The 18237-nt window shown below is 37.9% G+C and overlaps 1 protein-coding gene across 1 annotated transcript in view; it reads left to right on the forward strand.

The window, feature by feature from the left end:
* Positions 1-18237, forward strand: part of COG5 (component of oligomeric golgi complex 5) — a 174064-nt gene that overhangs the window by 139838 nt on the left and 15989 nt on the right. Inside the window, exons 15-18 of the mRNA XM_083860586.1 lie at positions 11613-11723; positions 13086-13148; positions 13954-14057; positions 15393-15630. Of these exons, the coding sequence (XP_083716712.1) occupies positions 11613-11723; positions 13086-13148; positions 13954-14057; positions 15393-15630 (516 nt within the window). The remainder of the gene's footprint in view (positions 1-11612; positions 11724-13085; positions 13149-13953; positions 14058-15392; positions 15631-18237) is intronic.

An 18237-nucleotide genomic window follows, 5' to 3' on the forward strand; every position in this document is an offset into this window, starting at 1 on the left:
AACAAGTAACTGTCCTCAGAACAGTAAATGTAAGTAAGTAAATGAGCTTGGTCTCATCTGTGTGAAGGCAAATTTGTATCATTGAGGCTTGTTCCGATTAGTGTTGACCTCACTTCAAGGATCAGCAAGATGTGTTTGTTTTTGCTGCAGAAGGGCTGTGTATTGAATTGCTCCACACTGTCATCCTGGTGTTTATGTCAGTGTCTGCCTCTCTCACTTCAGAGCACAAGGTCAGTAAGGGTTTGTGACTGACACTCAAGGACTTAACCTGCCATCCCAGCTGTGAACGTCTCTCTGAGATGGGAGGGTAACAGTGATGTCTGTACTAGGGAGCAGAAGGTTCCTGGAAGCCCCCCTGGGCATTGTGGCCAGTGGGGCCAGGCAGTGCCTCCCTGCTGGGGAGGGCTCCTCTTCCCCAAAGCAGTGCCTGGATGCCAGAGCCCTCCTGGCAATAGTGTCTGCAGGATTGCCTCTCCTGAGCTGCAGCTGGAGGCTGCGGAAAGTAGGTGTTGGCCCCAGCCGAGGACTTACCAGTGAGTGTCCTACCACCTTAGTGGTACAGACAATCATGTGCCAGATCCAGAGACCTTTCCTGGCACCCTTTAATTTACTATGCTGTTGGTGTAGCCAATATGTGACTGAGACTGAACAAGAGCAAGATGCAAAATCTCTTTGAGAGGAAGCTTAAAATGCTGACAGATTGGTGTAATTTTTTCTTGCATCTAGAATTCATACTTCCCTTGCTGTAAATAAATCTCTAAGGCAAAAGTTAGGAGATGTGATTTCTTCTGTAGTAGTATTGCTTTTGGCTTTAAGATTTTCTTAGATTTCCAGAGCTTCAAAATATATGCTTTCCAAAACATGTTTTTCTATCTGCAATGCTTGTCATCTGTACTTGACTTATTTTCATATAGCATTTGGTGTTTCTGCCAGAGTTTTAGACCTTGAAAAGAGTACAGTTGTCTGTGGCATTGTGGCTAATTGGCAACTTAAAATACTACTGGATGGGTGCAAGAAAACTCTTGGATATTAACTCCTCAGTGTTCAACCCTTTCTTCAAGTTGCCAAGTATTTCTTTGAGCCAATTCAGATGACACCTTTTCGCATGCCAGTGTAACCAAGCCCTTCTTTAATATTCTATTTTTAGTGAATGTAATGGATGGAGATAAAGGCTGAAGACTATCTATCTATCTGTCATGTTCAGATATTTTTAGAGCACTGATCTTTGTAATGCTGATCAGCACCAAATGTATTACATAAGATTAGCATCAAAATATATACAATGGAAAGTCAGCTCTGCTGCAGTTGTTCTTAAATTATTTTTAGTATTTCCCACAAAACTTGTATAGCTCAGTGCATTGCCCTGCCATTGTGCTCAGTCTCTATAGGAAGCTTTTTAAAAGAATAATTTTATCTTTTCTCAGACCTTTTCAGTCACAAGTCTCCTTCCTGAGGCTTCAAGTAAGATAGTCAGTGATGCACATTATGAAGATTTTCATAAATTCTCACTTTCCACCAGGAAAAATTCAGACAAATTGTCTCTCATTGTCCTTCAATCCAATTTATATTTGAACTTGTGATTTGCAGATGCAAGATTCCAAATTCTGTTTTACTTATATTCCTAGCTAGTGTTGTGTTCTTTATTGGTGCTTAGGTGGCTTAGGCTTTTGCAGTTACACATAATGATATTTTCCATTTTCAAATTTTAGTAGATACTCAGAACTAGTATCTTCTCATTAAATATATCTGGTTCACTAGCTAACCATTTTGAATGGATTGGAGTAGACAACTTGGGAGAGTTTTTGAGTTTAGAGACAGACTGTAACAAAACAAAGCATATTCTTCTCACACCACTCTAGAAAAAGTATTTTTGTGTTTAAAATTTTCTGAAAAAAGCTTATCCCTTCCTTTGAGTATTTTTAAAAACTAGTTTGTAATTACTGAGGTTTAAAATAGATCTCAACTTTCCGCATATCCATCCCATCATCATAACTGTTTGTAGCAGATGAATCTTGATTTATTTTTTTTTTCACAATTTCTTTCTTAGTGGGTTTATGGTGCATCTGATACATTATAGTCAGTAGAAAAAGTTTGCTATTTGTTTTTGGTGATGTAGTTTTGAAGGTGTAATGCTGTCATGCCATGGCTTTACAGATTTTCCAGGGTCTCTCTTCCTGAGAATGCAATTAAATGTACTGTGATCTTGGTTTATATTACTGTTATAAACAATCTCTACTTTATTAATGCTTGTCCTTGGTGGCTTGTAAACATTGCTGCAATAAAGAGAATGAGGAAAGAAAAGACTAGAATGCCAGGTGGAATAAGAACCCAACAATTAATTCAGCTTAAAACAGAGCTGAGAAAGAGACAGTTTTTACAAGGATTTTTTGTAATATTGTTTGTAGAAGAGAAAGTGTCTGTCGTGCTTGATCAGGGCGATGAAGATTTAAATAATCTGTTTTCAGGGGGTTATTTACATGATAAGCAATATGAATGGCATATTTTTGTCCAGAATTTAAAAGGCTAAGTGTATTATAACTAATCCAGGGACTATATTGGAACATCTTGGCTTAATCAGTGAAATTATAAAAAGTAGAAGTGAAAAGGAGAATGGGATTTAAAAGTTAAAATATTGCAATGAGAAAACACTTGGATGAGAAGGATTGCTTCTTAGTTTTATCTGACTATTCGTGGAGATTGGATTTTTTTTTTCTGAACCTTTAAGTCTATCCTTAGTGGTTGACTAGGAAAAGGCAGAGTGGGGCTGGATTAAACAAGTTCTCCATTGATTTTGCCCCCGTCTGTCTAGTGGCGAGACAAATATGCATAACATGTTGATACAAGATTCTGCTGTAATTCTGGTTTCTTTTAGGGAAATGAAAAGAATAAAGACCTCATTTATGGAGGAAATCATTCATTGAGTTAGCATATGTATTTGAAGGAAAAATGTACCTTACACTACCCCAAAACATCTTTTGGCCCAGTTAATTTATACAAATTCCTCAATTGAAATATGCTGGAGTGGCAAGAAAATGGATGTGAGCTGCATCTCTGTTAGGATGTTTACTGATGTTTGTTGACATAACTGTGTGGTTTGGGATAGCTGTGTTGATTTTTTTCCCACCCATCCTCTTATGTGACATAGTTAAATTCATCTAGCTGAATAATTCAATCAAGTAGGGGAGAGCAGGGTGCAGGGGGAGAGAGAAGAGACTTCCTGGAACCATATTCTTCCAGTGAAGGGATAAAAACGCACTGGAATTCTGGCATCAGATTTAAACCTCAGCAAATTTATGAGGCCTGTGATGCTTTTGAATTGAAAAGCGTGATGAATCCTTATTGTAATGACATAAAGTGAATTTCTGATTGCCTTTTTTATTATGTGATCTTACAAGAATTAATCCATGTCTCTTATTAGGTGGTGTTATATTGAATTGTAAGCTTTCATTTGCGAGTGAATCACTATTCAGGACATATTCCAACAATGAGATTTGTCTGACAGTTCCAGGGAAATGTATCTCGTCCTCCTGTCTAAATGTCGAATATTGTGAACTTTGGAGGGAAGTATGAAATCTAATAAGCTCACAAATCATCAGGAGCAGTAGTGAAATGACACCTCAGGAAAGCTTTATGTAAATAACGGGTCAGTAACAATGGTGTAAGTAATGTGAAAGATTATATTTTCCCCACTTCTTTTTTGAGCTACATGAATTAATTGTATTATGCCAGTACCTTGAAGACATAGAATTACTGTCAATGAAAAACTTATATCCATGCTATTTAAATGAGAGAACCCAAAAATATAAATTCAATGTTTGGCACATTAAAAGAATTCATTAATAGGTATTTAAATAGAATATGTGGGAGGCTATTATATAATAAAATAATTTCAGAATAATTGCTATTTCATTGTACAGTAATAAAAGCTAAAGATGACAGTAGGTCTAATTTAAAAATAATCAAAAGTCAGGTAAGGTTTTGTAATTTATTTTTTTGATGGAAAGATAAGAGCTCTGTTGAAACATTAGGAAGTGCTTACATTGGTCAGAGAATACGTAGAAATATTTATCTGCTAGATCACTTTAAAAAGCATTTAAACTTTTAAAACTGGGATTAAAAATCTGGAGGAGAGAGTTATATTCAATAACTTCATGAAGGATTTTATTTTTTCTCATGTTGTCTTTTGCTGGTTAGATCGTGACTCACATAACAAATGTGTGATTTTTAAATTTTTTTTTTAAGATATACTGGCTAAATTCCAGAAAAAATCATCCAAACATAAAATTCTGATTTTGGGAGTATGGTGTAATTCATTTTATCTTGCTAGGAAATTGGTTAAAAGACTTCTTTAGGTCTAGTAGTTATTTTGCAAGCATGTAGAAAAAGAATGTGATTGCACAATCCTTACAGTATTTTGTTAAAGTAAGGTCTAAGTTATTTCTCAGCAAATTAAATTCTGTGATTCAGAAAAGGGTTTGGTTAAATGTTGATTGATATATATATATATATATATATATATATATATATATATGGTAAAGAATTTGGAATTTTTCAATTTTGGAAGAGCTCTAGTGAGAGTTGGACCATGTAAAATTCAATTATAAACTTGTGTGAGGTGATAATATTCTAAGCTCAGTTAATGCTGGACTTGATACTACAAAAGGCAGATGGCCATTAGATAAGTTGATTGTAATTTTTTTTTTTTTTTTTTTTTTTTTTTTTTTTGTGTAGGTAAATATCATCCTTTCATGTGTCTTGGGGATGATTTTATCTGCTCTTCACCTCTGGAGGGGCATTCTCAGTAGCTGGTTGAAACCAGGAGCTAATGGGATTACATATAAGATATGATTAATCATTCAGTCATTAATTTGGCAAGCATGAAAAATGCAATAAACCATTACAGTCAGAAGTATCAGGATCAACACACATTGTCCTTGAAATCCTCCTCAGGCTTTGGCTGGCTGGATAATAGAAGGGGCATAATTTTCTGTAGTTGAGAAATTATTCCAAATGTTTCAGGTTTAGGATTCTCTCAGATTCCTTAAAGGAACTGGTTTTATAATTGCTTTCTGATATAACAGTTGTTTTAAAGCAGCTCATTATTTAAGCACCATGAACCATTACTCACTTTTGATTACTTGTGCAGTGCTTTTCTTCTCAGATGATTCAAAGACTTGGAGATAAATCCTGTCTTTTCTGTTATAAAAAGACCATTTGCTGTTTTTCTTCCATTTCTCTGGCTTTTGAAAATATTAAGGAAGAAAAACGAAAACAAAGCAGAAATACCCCTGAGGAAATGGTTCAATGATTGCTGCTTCTTCTGACATGAATAGTATGAGCATGATGTTAGCATGATGATTGTCAAGGATGTAACAGTCCCTTCAAATTTTTCTTTCCAAAATAATGATTATATTTTCTAAGATTTTTAATTACTTCACCATAGACCTCCTCTTCTATATTTCTAGAATATTAAATTTTCATTTTTCTAAGGAAGCTTAAAAAATATTCTGGAAGCTACAAGAATGTCCTGAAGGTGCAATATGCATGTTATTATGTACATTTTAAATTACTGCCTGAACTCACAGCTTATTCCTTTCCTCATGTCCTGAAATATTTCTTCTTTACAAAATTAGAAGCCGCTCCAAGAACATAAATTCTTACATATGGGTTATTCTTAAATTTTAGGTTGTTTTTTTTTTTTTTAAGCAGAACATTCATATTAATTTATCCTCATCAGTCAAGGACCTTATTTCCACTGACCCAGTCATTCAAATCCTACACTTTGAGCTTCTAAATTATGTCTCTTCTTTTTGCAAGTTATTCTCTAAGTAGCTAATACATTAAATGGAATAGCGAACAGAGTTCAGATTCTTCTGTATTTTTCTGTTAAATGATGCTTTTTTTACTGTCCCGGGTTTCAGTGTAGGATGTGCACAAAGTATTTATTCTATCACCATCTTCATGAACTGTTGGAACCAGGTGAGGCAGTGCTCTAGTGTTGGGCTGTCTTCTGCTAATGGCCCATCAACACCTGGCGCATGACTCACAGGTAACTCCCTCCAGGGGTTATCTCTGTTTAATGGGCCATCAAGGACCCACTTCATCATCCTATTGTGAGATGCTCTGCCCAAGGGGAGGAGCCAAGCATTCCCACCTGGATATAATCTGGGATTTGGGACAGTGCAAGCAGCCCTTACCTACTGGATTCCCAGAGGAGCAGAGCTACCAGACCTTTCTACAGGATCACTGCTTCAGGAAGACCACCTCACCTGGACTGCTTCCACCACCCTAACTAACAGGGTGTATTCTGACTCTGTCAGGGTTCTTCTGTACTCTTGCTTTTTATTTTATTTTACCTTCTTTCTATTAAATTGTGTTTCTGACTTGGAGTCTCTCACTGGTTTTGCTTTCAAACCACTACATTTACAAAAAGTAACAAACTGATTCTTCTAAACTTTTGTGGTTTTTAGGTGGAAAGAGATTGTAAAAAGTTCATTTTGCAGTATGGAAGACGTTAAACCTAATAGTAAATCATCCCAATTATTTGTAGTTTATGGAAGAAATCCCAGGGCCAAGCCCTGTTGACTCAAAAACTCTCTAAATGGATTCTGTGCTTTATAATAAGTTGTTATGATCAGGCAGGAGGCCAAGTACCAGATGGATTGATTGCCTTCTGCCAGAGGTATGGCAACATCAGCTGCATCCATTAGGAATACATTTATTGTTGAAAATGTCTGCTTGACAACTGGAGTTCAGTTTGTGCTATCAAAACACTCTTTAGTCTCGTGATCCTGGAGTTAGATTGAATGATTTGTTGAGAAGTCCTACTTTAGTCTTATTTTAGCATCTTCTCCATACTCCTAAATTATGATGATGCTTCCTGCTCTGAAGAAAATGGGTTTGCTGAGGCTGTTTCAGAGAAATCAAATAAATGGAGCTTTCCAAAACTGTCAGTAAGGATGCACAGGAGATCATAATTGCTGAGTGTGAAACTGAAGTTTTTCACAATGTAGTTAGTCTATGAAGGGAATAGTAGCAAAGCAGCTCACAAATCAGTGTCTCTTCTGAGCTGCCACCTGATGAAAGAGGGGAGTGTTAGTCACTTTGAAGCACTAAAAAAAATACAGGAAAAGTTGTATCAATAGTCTGAGCTTTCCTACAATAAAAAGACAAACTCAGTTAGCATTTTATTTATAACCCAAGGGAGAACTGATGATTTGGTTCATGGCCTAATCTATATTCTACATTCATTGCTTCGTGGTGAAAACAAGAATTTAATCCCAAAGCAATCTTATCATTGCACATGTCTCAACATGTGAGATCAAATCCATGCTGTCAAAAATCATGTCTGTTCTTAGGCATCAAACACAGAAAAGTGTCAAATCCAGAGCACTTAATCTGGTTATTTCCAAGACATACTTCCGAAGAAGGTCTATGCAAAGGGGTGCAAATGTATTTATAGGGTGAGAATGCATCTGACATGACTACTAGGGATCTGTGCTACTGCTTCAAATTCCCTTTATAGCTAGTGAAGGGAAATAGGTGCATACAGGGTGCATGTACTCTCTTCTCAAAGCAGGAGTTTTAAAATAACCTAGGTGAATTACTCAGTGGAAGTTCTTATTTCTCTGCTTCGTGGTGTCCTGCAAATGGTCAGGTGAATTGTTCCTGAAATTTTCTGCACTGGGCAACTTACTGACCCAAGATGAGGCACCTGCACTCTCTGGAGGTGAAGCAGTGTAACCATGTAGGTGTACAGAGGGATACAAATTAAAAGAGACTATATTTCAGAAGGATTTCTGAATTCAGTGAGAGCACAGTGCCAGTCATGGCTTACAGCTTCTTGACCATGTCAGGCTGAAGTCAGATGACATTAAGTCAGCTTGTTCTTCTTGGTGACACATTTTTTTTGCATTGGCTTCTACAAATGTCCTTTTTAGTTCACTAGGCTGCCTGATATCAGTCTACTGCTTAGGTCTCAGATTCAGTTGAATTAGATTTAAAAACTCCTAAAATTCTTCTTTGCAGCTTCTTCCAGCTAGTCAGCTGCTGGATTGAACCTGCACATTTCAACCTCCCACTTTAGAGAAAACACTCATATATATGTCAGAAAGGCACTATCTCTCAGTGTTTCTTTCTCATTTCAGTTTAACAGCTGCCCTTTCTGTTTTTAAATGCTGCGTGGGACAGAAGCTCACATTCACATTTTTTAGGGCACCACGAGACACAGCCTTTATCCCAGTGCCTGGATGCATGACACAACAGTCTTGGCTAATATTTCCTGGTAGGACACCTCTCTGCCTCACTCTTCCTCACAAGCCTCCCATGCTGGCAGTGTCACCTGTTGTAGAATTGATGCTTGCTGGGGACATGGGTGCCTGTGCTACTGCCCATGGAATTACTGTAAATAGTAGACAGGCTTGAGGTAAAAGCAGAAACAATTTAACCAACTGAAGTGAAGAGCGTAGGAAATCAATTGCTATACTTAAGGCAGATACAGAAATGTGGAAAAATTACAGTCCTTTTTGTTGCTCTCATTCAGATGTGGCTTCAACATTGTTTTCCTTTGTTTTCAGCTAGCAGGCTTCAACCAGACTTATTCCCAGGGTGACTGACAGCTCCCTGGAGAAGGGATCTGGTCTTCAGCTGCAGTTGGTCTTTCACTTGTTTCCCAGAATAGATTCTGATTTGGGATGAAGTCACCCCTTCTGTTCCCCCTGTTTCTGCTGAGCATAATTCACCCTTCCTGGCCTTCTGCATTTCAGGATATATCTGACTGATTAAAAAAGCATTTGATTTTTTCTCCAGTGCCCTGATCAAAAAGGCCTGTGGACTGTGTTGTTCAGACAGCCTGAGCAGGCATGCACGGGCTTCACACTTATTTGACTTAACCTATTTACACAATGCAGTCCCCAGTGGCCAGATAACAGAGGAAGAGTTACATTACCACAGGGTTTAAATGCATAACCTGTGTCTAGCACAGAACTTAAAAAGTCCTTTCTGTATAAAAGAGAGTGGTAAATGCAAATTGTTGATAAAACTCAGTATGTTGGAAAAGAAACTGAGGGGTGGTTTATGTCTACGGTAAAAGGGCCATAAGCCTGGTTTCTGGGCACCTGGGAGACACAGTAATAACATTTTTCCTAACTGGATGTATGTATGATTGTTATAATAGATATAAGGGGTGTCAAGAATTCAGTCTGAGGCATTAGAATACTGGAATAATGATAAACTGTCTGAAATCCAGGCTCTTGCCAGTGACACAGTGTATGTACATGAACCAAACTGGACAGAGTGCAAACTTTCTTGCCTTGAGGCAAAGTCAGAGGAATCATTGTGACAGAAAGAGAGACTTGTGTAAATGGTAGGACACACCTGCCCATGTAGGTGCCAGATGTTCCCATGGCACACCTTCAGGAGAAATGGTCCTAGAGAGCCCTGGGCTGCCCAGTTCCAAGTGCTAGTTACAAGAGTCTAGTTTTTCAGGCCTCTTTGCTTTAGACCAGAGGTTTTAGGATGTACAAGGGATCAGCACATCTAACTGCCAAAGTTCAATGGATTAGTTAAAGGAAATTTAATATGGTAAACAGTTTTACAAAGATCAGTTGTTTTTAAGGTATTTTCAAATTTTGCCTGTGAAGCTGTTGTGCACTATTTCTGACTGCAGGAATTTCTTGTTGTTGCAGAAAGGTTATGTTTGTACTCATTAATGGTTTTACTTACCAATTAAGCTTTTTCATCTGTGGGAGAGATAGAGTCCAATGTCTAAGAAATTATGAAACCTTTACAACTCTGAGGGACTGAAATTTAAGTAACTAGGATGAAAAATTTTACTGGTTTAATAGTGTCTTTTATGTTTAATAGTTGTAAATGTGCAAAAATATAAATTAGTCTGTACAGTACTTAAAAAAGTGCTGAGAAGAAGGTTATTTGTGTCTGGGAGGATGGTCAGCAGGGTGGACAGGGTCTTTCTTTGCACAACTGTTTTGTTACTTATCTGTGAAGCTGTAAATGTGAGAAGCAGAATTCTAAAAACCAGTCAGGTTTGTGAAATAGAAGTGTCTAGAAGGAAACAGGGATGTTGTGGCTCACATGGCTGTTTTCATCAGGGAAGCAGGAAAATGCTGACACAACAATATGTTTGTCAACCAGTTTAAAGATACATTTTGATGTGTTAGGGCTGGGTTGAACTCTATGATCTTGAAGGTCTCTTCCAACCTACACATTCTGTGATTCTGTGATGTCAAAAAATTGAAGGTACATTGGAAAAGATCTTTCCTTCTGCCTCGGAAACCTATTTATCCTGAAATAATTCCTAAATTTGAAGAAAGAGAAATGGACTGATCTTGTCACCACAGTGCTGTGAATAAATCAGAGTTCCTGGATGCTTGCAAAAACCTGTCTAAAACTTCATCATTAGCAATGCTAAGTGGAAAATACTAGATAACTGTGCCTGAATGTTGTCTGTGTTTGTGCTGTGTGGAAGCTATGGGAATAGTCTTTCAGTAGTAGAGATTCACTGTTTTTTGTAAGTTAAAATTTTTCATATTACATTTGTTTCTTTTGTTCTTAGTTATTACTGTATGCTCAGTTTTAGTTCAGGAGCTTTTTGTAGGACCTACAACTGTGTTAGACACACTCCATGAAAGCTGCTTTACCATTTACTCAGTGCATTGAATATATTTTTACTGAGAGACTTTTGGAGCTAGGCATCTTCAGGGATTTCCTGGAGGATAATTCTGTATCCTGAAACATAGATAACTAGTTGGGTAATTATATCTCAGTAAAGCCTTCTATTAATAGGTATCCCTGCTTTAATGTTTAGATGTACTTCTAGAATTCACATCAGCATTCGTCAGTTCTTTGTATTTCTGCAGCTTTGAGTGCACAAGAAAATTTTTGTTTGTTTACAAATTGCAATTTTTTTTATTTTAAATTACAAATATATGCTGTGGTATCCTTACGAGACTGTTCCATAGTTAATGGTTATTTATGTATAATTCTGGAACTTAGATTTGTCGTAATAATAAAAAATGCATGCTTTGTGCAGTTTAAATATGAAGAAATATTTCTTTGATTTTTGCTGAAAGATTCATAGATAAAATTCCTTAATGACAGGTCTAGCAGTTTTGGTCCTTGTAGTTCTGTTTTTCTGTTGACTTATAAGCCTCTAATATATACAAAGCTCTAAGGATCTATTTGAAAAAGCAGAGCTTTTAAGGAGAGGTTCGAATGGTTGTCAGAAGGACAGACTGAGGGCGTACAGAAAAATGTACACTGCTCATAGAGAAAGCTGCTGGTTGTTTATTTGGCTTCCTCGGGTAGGTGATTTCACCTGACCCTTAGATTACAAAGCTGAAGTTTTGCTGGGACTAGATCTCCAGGAGATCTGGGTCTCAGTGCTGTGGTTTGTGAGCTGAGACAATCTCACAAGGTTCCTGTTGATGTTGTTCAGTCTGTTTAATCCAAAATGGAAATTCTATGAATCAAGAAAGAGTTAAATGGAAGAGCATTGAGTAATGAGGGTCTGTGCTTCTGCTGTGCTTCAAGTTTAGTCTGGGGAGATGCACTGTTTAAAGAGTTGGTACCAACAATTTCTGTGATCACTGCAGCTGTCTACTCAAGGAGATGCCAGCCAGGTGATTGGGCCACTGACAGAGGGCCAGAGGAGGAACGTGGCTGTGGTTAATTCTCTGTACAAACTGCACCAGGCTGTTCTGAAGGTAGGCTTCTTTTGGCATTTCCCTTTTTTCCATAATGTTACCTTCTTGCTCTATCCTGTGCATATGCTCTGTTTAGCAGATGAGAACCCTTGACAAATACAGCCCAATTTTGTGTTAAGAGCTGCACCTTGCTGTGCTCCTTGAGACTGGGCTGGCCCTCGTAAGCACCACTGTATGACAAATTGTCAATATTAGAAGAATAAGGGTATGTTTATAGAGAATAATCACATCTGACAGCCATTACTTTGTGAGCATAAACAACTGAACTCTTTGTTTTTTCTTACCTGTCCTTGTGCTAATCAGCCTGATTAGCCCTTGCTGCATCTATTTCAGCCCAAGCTTACTTTTTCAGAAGACATTCAATGCTTTCCCACAATTGTGGCTAAACTGAAAATGGGAAGGAAAGGAGGAAATCAAGAAAAGCAATACCTCACAAGTATCTCCATACATTATTACTGTGACTAAAGTCTGGCCTAGAAATTTTTCAGGACTAAGCACAGTTATGAATAATTCTAATTTACTGGTTTAGTGATGCCAGTTGTTACATAGTCTTTCTAAAGTAAACCAAACAGATATACTGGTAGTTGCAGTTAATCATATTTAGATCCTAGCCTGATTAGAAAAAACATATCATGAGTACTCCTGACTCTGGATATGTTCAAAGAATTTTAAAAAATGCTAAAAAGCCTATAAAATTTCCTTGGATTTTGCAAACAGATGGTAGATCAACTTTTAAGTCTGCTTTCTCTGATGTACTTAGTAATGAACCTCATGTGTCTTAGTGTTGGAGGGAGATCTGATATGATTCAGTCTTGGAGTTCAGTACTTATCTGGCTTAAAAATACAATTGTGTAGCACATTCAAGACTGTAAGGAAATTGGTAGAATAGTCCTTCAGATCATTCCTTGACTCTCAATTTTAATATTGTTTAGCTGTACATAAACAACTATTTAACATGTAGTGCTATAATAGTCATAATACTGAGAAAGAACAACCATTCCTTCAAATATTTGCTACAGAGCTGCTTGTATAGTTCTCCATGAATTCTATACTTAGCAGTGGGAGAATACACTAGTTATTTTTATTCTGATTCTCTTAGCCCTTCAGCTAAATTTCAGCTTAAATCCATTGAGTCATTTCTTTGCCAAGGCAGAAGCAGAGTCCGTAGGAAATCTGAGAGCAAAGGACTGACACCGATGCATTGAAAATTCTGTCTGTATAAAGCGCACTTGATAGTTATCTGTAGCTATGTAAACACTCATTACTAAGGGTAACTCAGTATGTTTTTAACTGATGCTGAATATTATGGATTGTAATAATTTGTTGAATGCTGACTATTAACAATTACTTTCCAATTTTTAGGTTATTACCAGTCAGAGCTCATTTCCAGCAGCTGCTGAGCAAACAGTCACAAGTGCCTTAAAGGTAATTGAATGTCCATATGCTTCAGGGATAGGGCTGAGCTTGACTTTATTTGTTACAGTTTAAATGGGTACTTATTTCCCACATGTTATTTTACATCAGTATATTTAGTAGCAGGTATACAAATATTCTGACATTTCTAATTTATTGTATCTGCAGCTACATACATGTTACCTGTGCCAAATCACTGCTTGAGCCGTGCTTGTATTCAGAATATTCTAGTAACGGTCAGAACATAGATGTCATCTCACTGTGAAAATAAATGTCTTTCTCTGCAGCATTCACACAGCAATAGCTGGATCCTTCATCACCCCCTTCCTCCCCCGACAGATACATCAAATTATAATTTTTATGTGACCTGGTACTTTCCTGGAGGGGGATTTGGATGGTGGTGCAGCCTCTGTGGATGACAGCTCTCCAAGTCCGTCCTTCTGGACACTGACCTGGGAGGGGTTGTGTGCAGGGAAATGAAGGGCAGCTTGTGTCTGGGAAATGAACAACTGAGCCAGGTGTGCACCAAAACATGGACATGTACAAACCAGGAATGCCAAATTGCTGGGCACCTTTTTGAAGGAAGGCTTTATGCAGAAGCAGCAAGCAGCTTTATTTCTGTACTTTACTGGTAAAATCAGTTAAAGAGAAATGTTATCTTTAGGTTTGGTTCTCCTATTTAGCATTTTCTAATGCAGAATAATAAAAAGCACTGATAAAATGAACTGTTTCCTAAGGTATTTTTTTCGAGGTGTCAAAATGCAAATGCTTCTAGTTTTTGTTTCCTTACTTCTGCCTTTTTCTTATTCTATTTTAGGCAGTCCATGATCTAATGGGTAGTGCTGTTCAGCCGTTACTGAACTCTGTAGGAGATTCAGTGGAAGCTATTATCATCACTATGCACCAGGAAGATTTTTCTGGGTAACTAGAAATATCTTTTAAATTTACCATTGCTCTAGTGAGATGTCCTGCATGTGTGTAATAGATTGTTATTGCCACAATGTCCTTGAAGCAAGAGTGCTTGTTTGTTGAGGGGAAGGTGATGCTTTATGGTTAATGAACACAGGAAGCAGAATTACACCTATCTGTTGAAACAAATTAATCTGCTAGCATCTGTCTTCCTTCCCTCCCCCTTTTTTTATTCATATCTGTTGAGTAAAACTCATTTCAAATAGAAGAAGAAAGCTGACAAGAGGCCATTTTTGTGCTTAAAAAAGCTCTTTTGCTTTCAAAATGTGTTTTTTTGGGCAGTCTTCAGAACTGTCAGTATTCCTGTTTCTCAAAGCATATAGCCTCTGATGTAATAGTTAAAATTAACTTTTTTAAAAAAATAAATCTCAGGTTCAGTACGTTATGCTATTTTCCCATAGCATTTTCAATAAAATTTCCAGGATTCTTCATGTGCCAAGATCTTGAGTCTGATATATAATTGAGACTTGCTTTCTAAATTTTTTTTTGGTTGTCATGTCTGTTCTGACATTGCTTGTATCATCATTAATTGTCCTGTTTTCTGTCTTTAAAATTCACTGAAAATAGTATCTTTTCAGAGATGTTTTGAATTTTCCTTTTGACTTTTTTTTAAACAATATTTTCCCCTTACCCTCTTTTGGCACCAGTAGCACAATACCTCTCTAGGTGGGTAAACAGTTTCCAGCCAAAAGCTAAGTTGTGTTAGATAGCCTGTGTGTTCTTCTGAATTTAGAAGAGCTCTTTTACCTGATTGTCAGTCAAAGAAAGAGAAAGAGGATTGGTTTGTGTCCAGGGGCTTCTGTGCTGCTTCTGTGATCCTGACTGTATAATCCTGGGTTTGAAGGAATCTAGGAGACTAATTCTATACAGAGAACAAGTTTGGGGTTGACAGGCTAAACCCTGTGACATATGTTTATATTTTATGATCCACCATTAGAGTTTCAAATCAACAACTGGGACATTCAAATTTAGGATCTGGATTTCAGGTGTAGGCTCCAAATTGAAGGAGGCTCTGCAAGTTGGGTAGGAGTGGGGTGTTTACCTTTATCATGTTATTTTTTGTTTCATCTTTTAATTTTTCATGGGCATGGCTGATAAAGGGATATTTTTTGACTGTACTTTCAGAGAGAGCTATATGCTCCATATTCTGAATGGAAATGAGACTCTACAATTCATGCCATGACTTGGTGGGGTGGGAAAAAATTTAAAAGAATCCAATAGGTTTCGGTTGTGTTTTAAAGATGAATTTAGCTGCCCTTATTTCTTTTTCTTCTTGGTTTTTTTCAGGTCATTATCCAGCTCAGGAAAACCAGATGTCCCTTGTTCTCTCTACATGAAAGAGCTTCAGGGTTTTATAGCAAGAGTCATGAGTGACTACTTCAGACATTTTGAGTGTTTTGACTTTGTCTTTGATAACACTGAAGCCATGGCTCAAAGAGCAATTGAACTTTTCATTCGCAATGCCAGTCTAATAAGGCCCCTGGGCGAAGGTGGGAAGATGCGCCTGGCGGCGGATTTTGCACAGGTACCCTCAATACTGATTTCTGCTTTTTAGTGTCATTTCACAGATTTCACTGAAAAAATATCAATGCTTTTGTCCCCATCAAAGTGTAAACAGGCAGTTGTAGAGACTGGTGCATTCCAGGTCTAAACACCCTCTCTGATAAGACACTAGATCCTGAGAAGTGCATCCACTAAGTAGTAGAAGATCCCTCATCATTGTAAGGCACATTCAGGGAGGTCTGACAGCTTCCTATCCAGGTGACTGTTGCATTTAAATTCAGCTGCATCTTGGCATGTTGTCCCACTTGGCTGACCTCTTTGGCACATCCGCCATTTACCACCATTCATTCACTTCTTTCTTTCTCTTTTCTGTCCCTTCTAATGGAATATGGTGTGTCACTTCCTTAGTCACTCTATATATCACAGTGCCCACTATGGTTAATGGCTAACAGCTGCTTTGCAGTGAAGGAGACAAGCTAAAGAAATATCAGTATCCAGGGGAAGAGCTGCCCCACTGGAAACAGAAGGACAGTTGTCTTGTGGGATTCTCTTCATTACCCAGTTGACTGACCTGCCTCTCAGCTTTACCTAACTCTTATGCTGGACTAAACCACAAAAGAAATTGATATATCCGTGTCCACTACCTGTCTGTGTTATCTACTCTATTAACATTTAATTTGTCAGCAGTACCACTAAATGGTTAGCGTGCCAAAGAATTGGGCATCCATGGATCAATCCGAGGCTGCCATTTATTATTTTCCTGACCAGCTGCCTGCATACTGAGTGCTGCTTTTGGCTGGTAGGTAACTGGTAGAAGAGGTAGGCAGGGAGAGAGGAATTTCTGCCACCCCCACTCTTTCTTGTGGCTGCTTTGTATCATTTGCCTGTGAGTTACATACTCCTGAGTAAAATTTTTTTATTCATTACTCAAAAATAGCAAATCAGCCCTTAACCACAGAAATGAAGGGGAAGTTTTCAATTGCTTTCAGTGAGGAGGTTCCATTCTCTTCTCTAGTTTGAAGACAATGGCATAAAATTGGAAGCAAAAAAAGGACACTTGACTCTTCCTGTGGAAGGAATAGAGATAATTTTTGTAATTTATGCTAATTTTAACTAAAGTCATATAAATTTGGAAAATATTTTTCACCTGATTGTACTGTAAAAGCATCTAATCTAAGCACCTGTTATAATCTAAAAATGTAACTTGTTTACAATTTTTTAAACACTGATTTTTTTCCCATTCTGACATGGACTGCCTTTTAAATGAAAAATAAGGGTTTGTTTTCATAGGGTGTAGAGGAATTTGCATGGTGTTCCCCATTGTGTTGGTTATAACTCCTGAATGGACAACTGTGTAGAGATAAATATGCTGATTTATTTTGTACCACAGAATCAAAAAAAAAAAGGTTTGAATTCATTCCTGTCTCCTGCTTCAACTGTTGCTGCATCTGGGGACTTGTGTTTTTCTTTTCTTCACATTGCACTGTATTCTTGGCTTGTTTGAAAATGGGCTTAAGACAAGAAATCCGTGTCCAACCAGAACTGCATGGAGCCAACTCAGCACTCACTCTGTGCCTTTGAGCATCTCTGGACAGAGCTCCTCTGGGTGTCCCAGGCTGCACAGGGGCTGTAGTGTCCAGAATGGCCTGGACACTGTATTCTCTTGCTCAGGATAGAAGAGAAAGGACTGAAACATTTTACAAGTGGATGCTGCCTTTTATCCATGTTTTCTGAGATGTGTGTGCTCCTCCCAAAAACCTGGTGGATTTTGTGCACATGCCCATGATGCCAGCTCCTGCAAGCCTGGCAGGAAAGTGGTGGCTGCTCTGACCCAGCCTGGAGTCCTGGTGTGAATGCAGCTTTAATCCTAATGAGCACTAGGAGAGGTTGCTGCTGTTTTTGGCTGAGGAGGGCAGGGAGCAAGTATTCAGCTGGGCTGATGGCTTGATGAGAAGGATAAATTTTTCCAAATGATCATAAGTGCTGTGTGCAGGGTTTTTTTTCAGTCCCAGAAAGGCACTGCATTGTTGGACTAAAGCCAAACCCAAAGGAAACAACCTGCCTGGAAAGATACTGTGTGTAGGAGTAGGTTTGTTTATAAACTGTTTTTACTTGTGTTCTGTCTTGTACAGTAATTTTTAATTTTCTCTGTGCAAAAAAGGGTTACACGTTTCTGCTCAGGACTGACTTTTGAGATCTAAAACCTGTTCTGGTATTTCAGGGTTGCTTGCAAGCAAAAGACCTGGCCAGAAATCTGTCCAGAAGCTTTGATTAATTTGAGTTCTTATTATAAACATACATGCAATGAATCAAATAACCTCAGACTGCATCAGATTTTGGGTATCTCATGCTTCTTCACATTCTTTCAGGGCACTCACAGAGTTACAGCTGCCTTATACTCAGAAAGAATAGCTTTGGCTGAGAGTCTGATTTGAAAATTTTTGCACTGAAAATGTGTTTTACTGATAAGTTGCCTCAAAACAACAGGTGTCCACACAGAAGGGAGAAAACAGATTCAAGTTCTATTCATTCAGAGCTGGGTTTGCTGAGGTGCATAACATCCAATTTTCTGGAGTGAGGCTCAGCTACTCATACATTAGGAATTACTGCTGTAGCTCTGTTGAATTCT

Source organism: Zosterops lateralis (assembly GCF_965231275.1).
Source record: "Zosterops lateralis genome assembly, chromosome: 4".
In the NCBI taxonomy this organism is placed as follows: Eukaryota; Metazoa; Chordata; class Aves; order Passeriformes; family Zosteropidae; genus Zosterops; species Zosterops lateralis.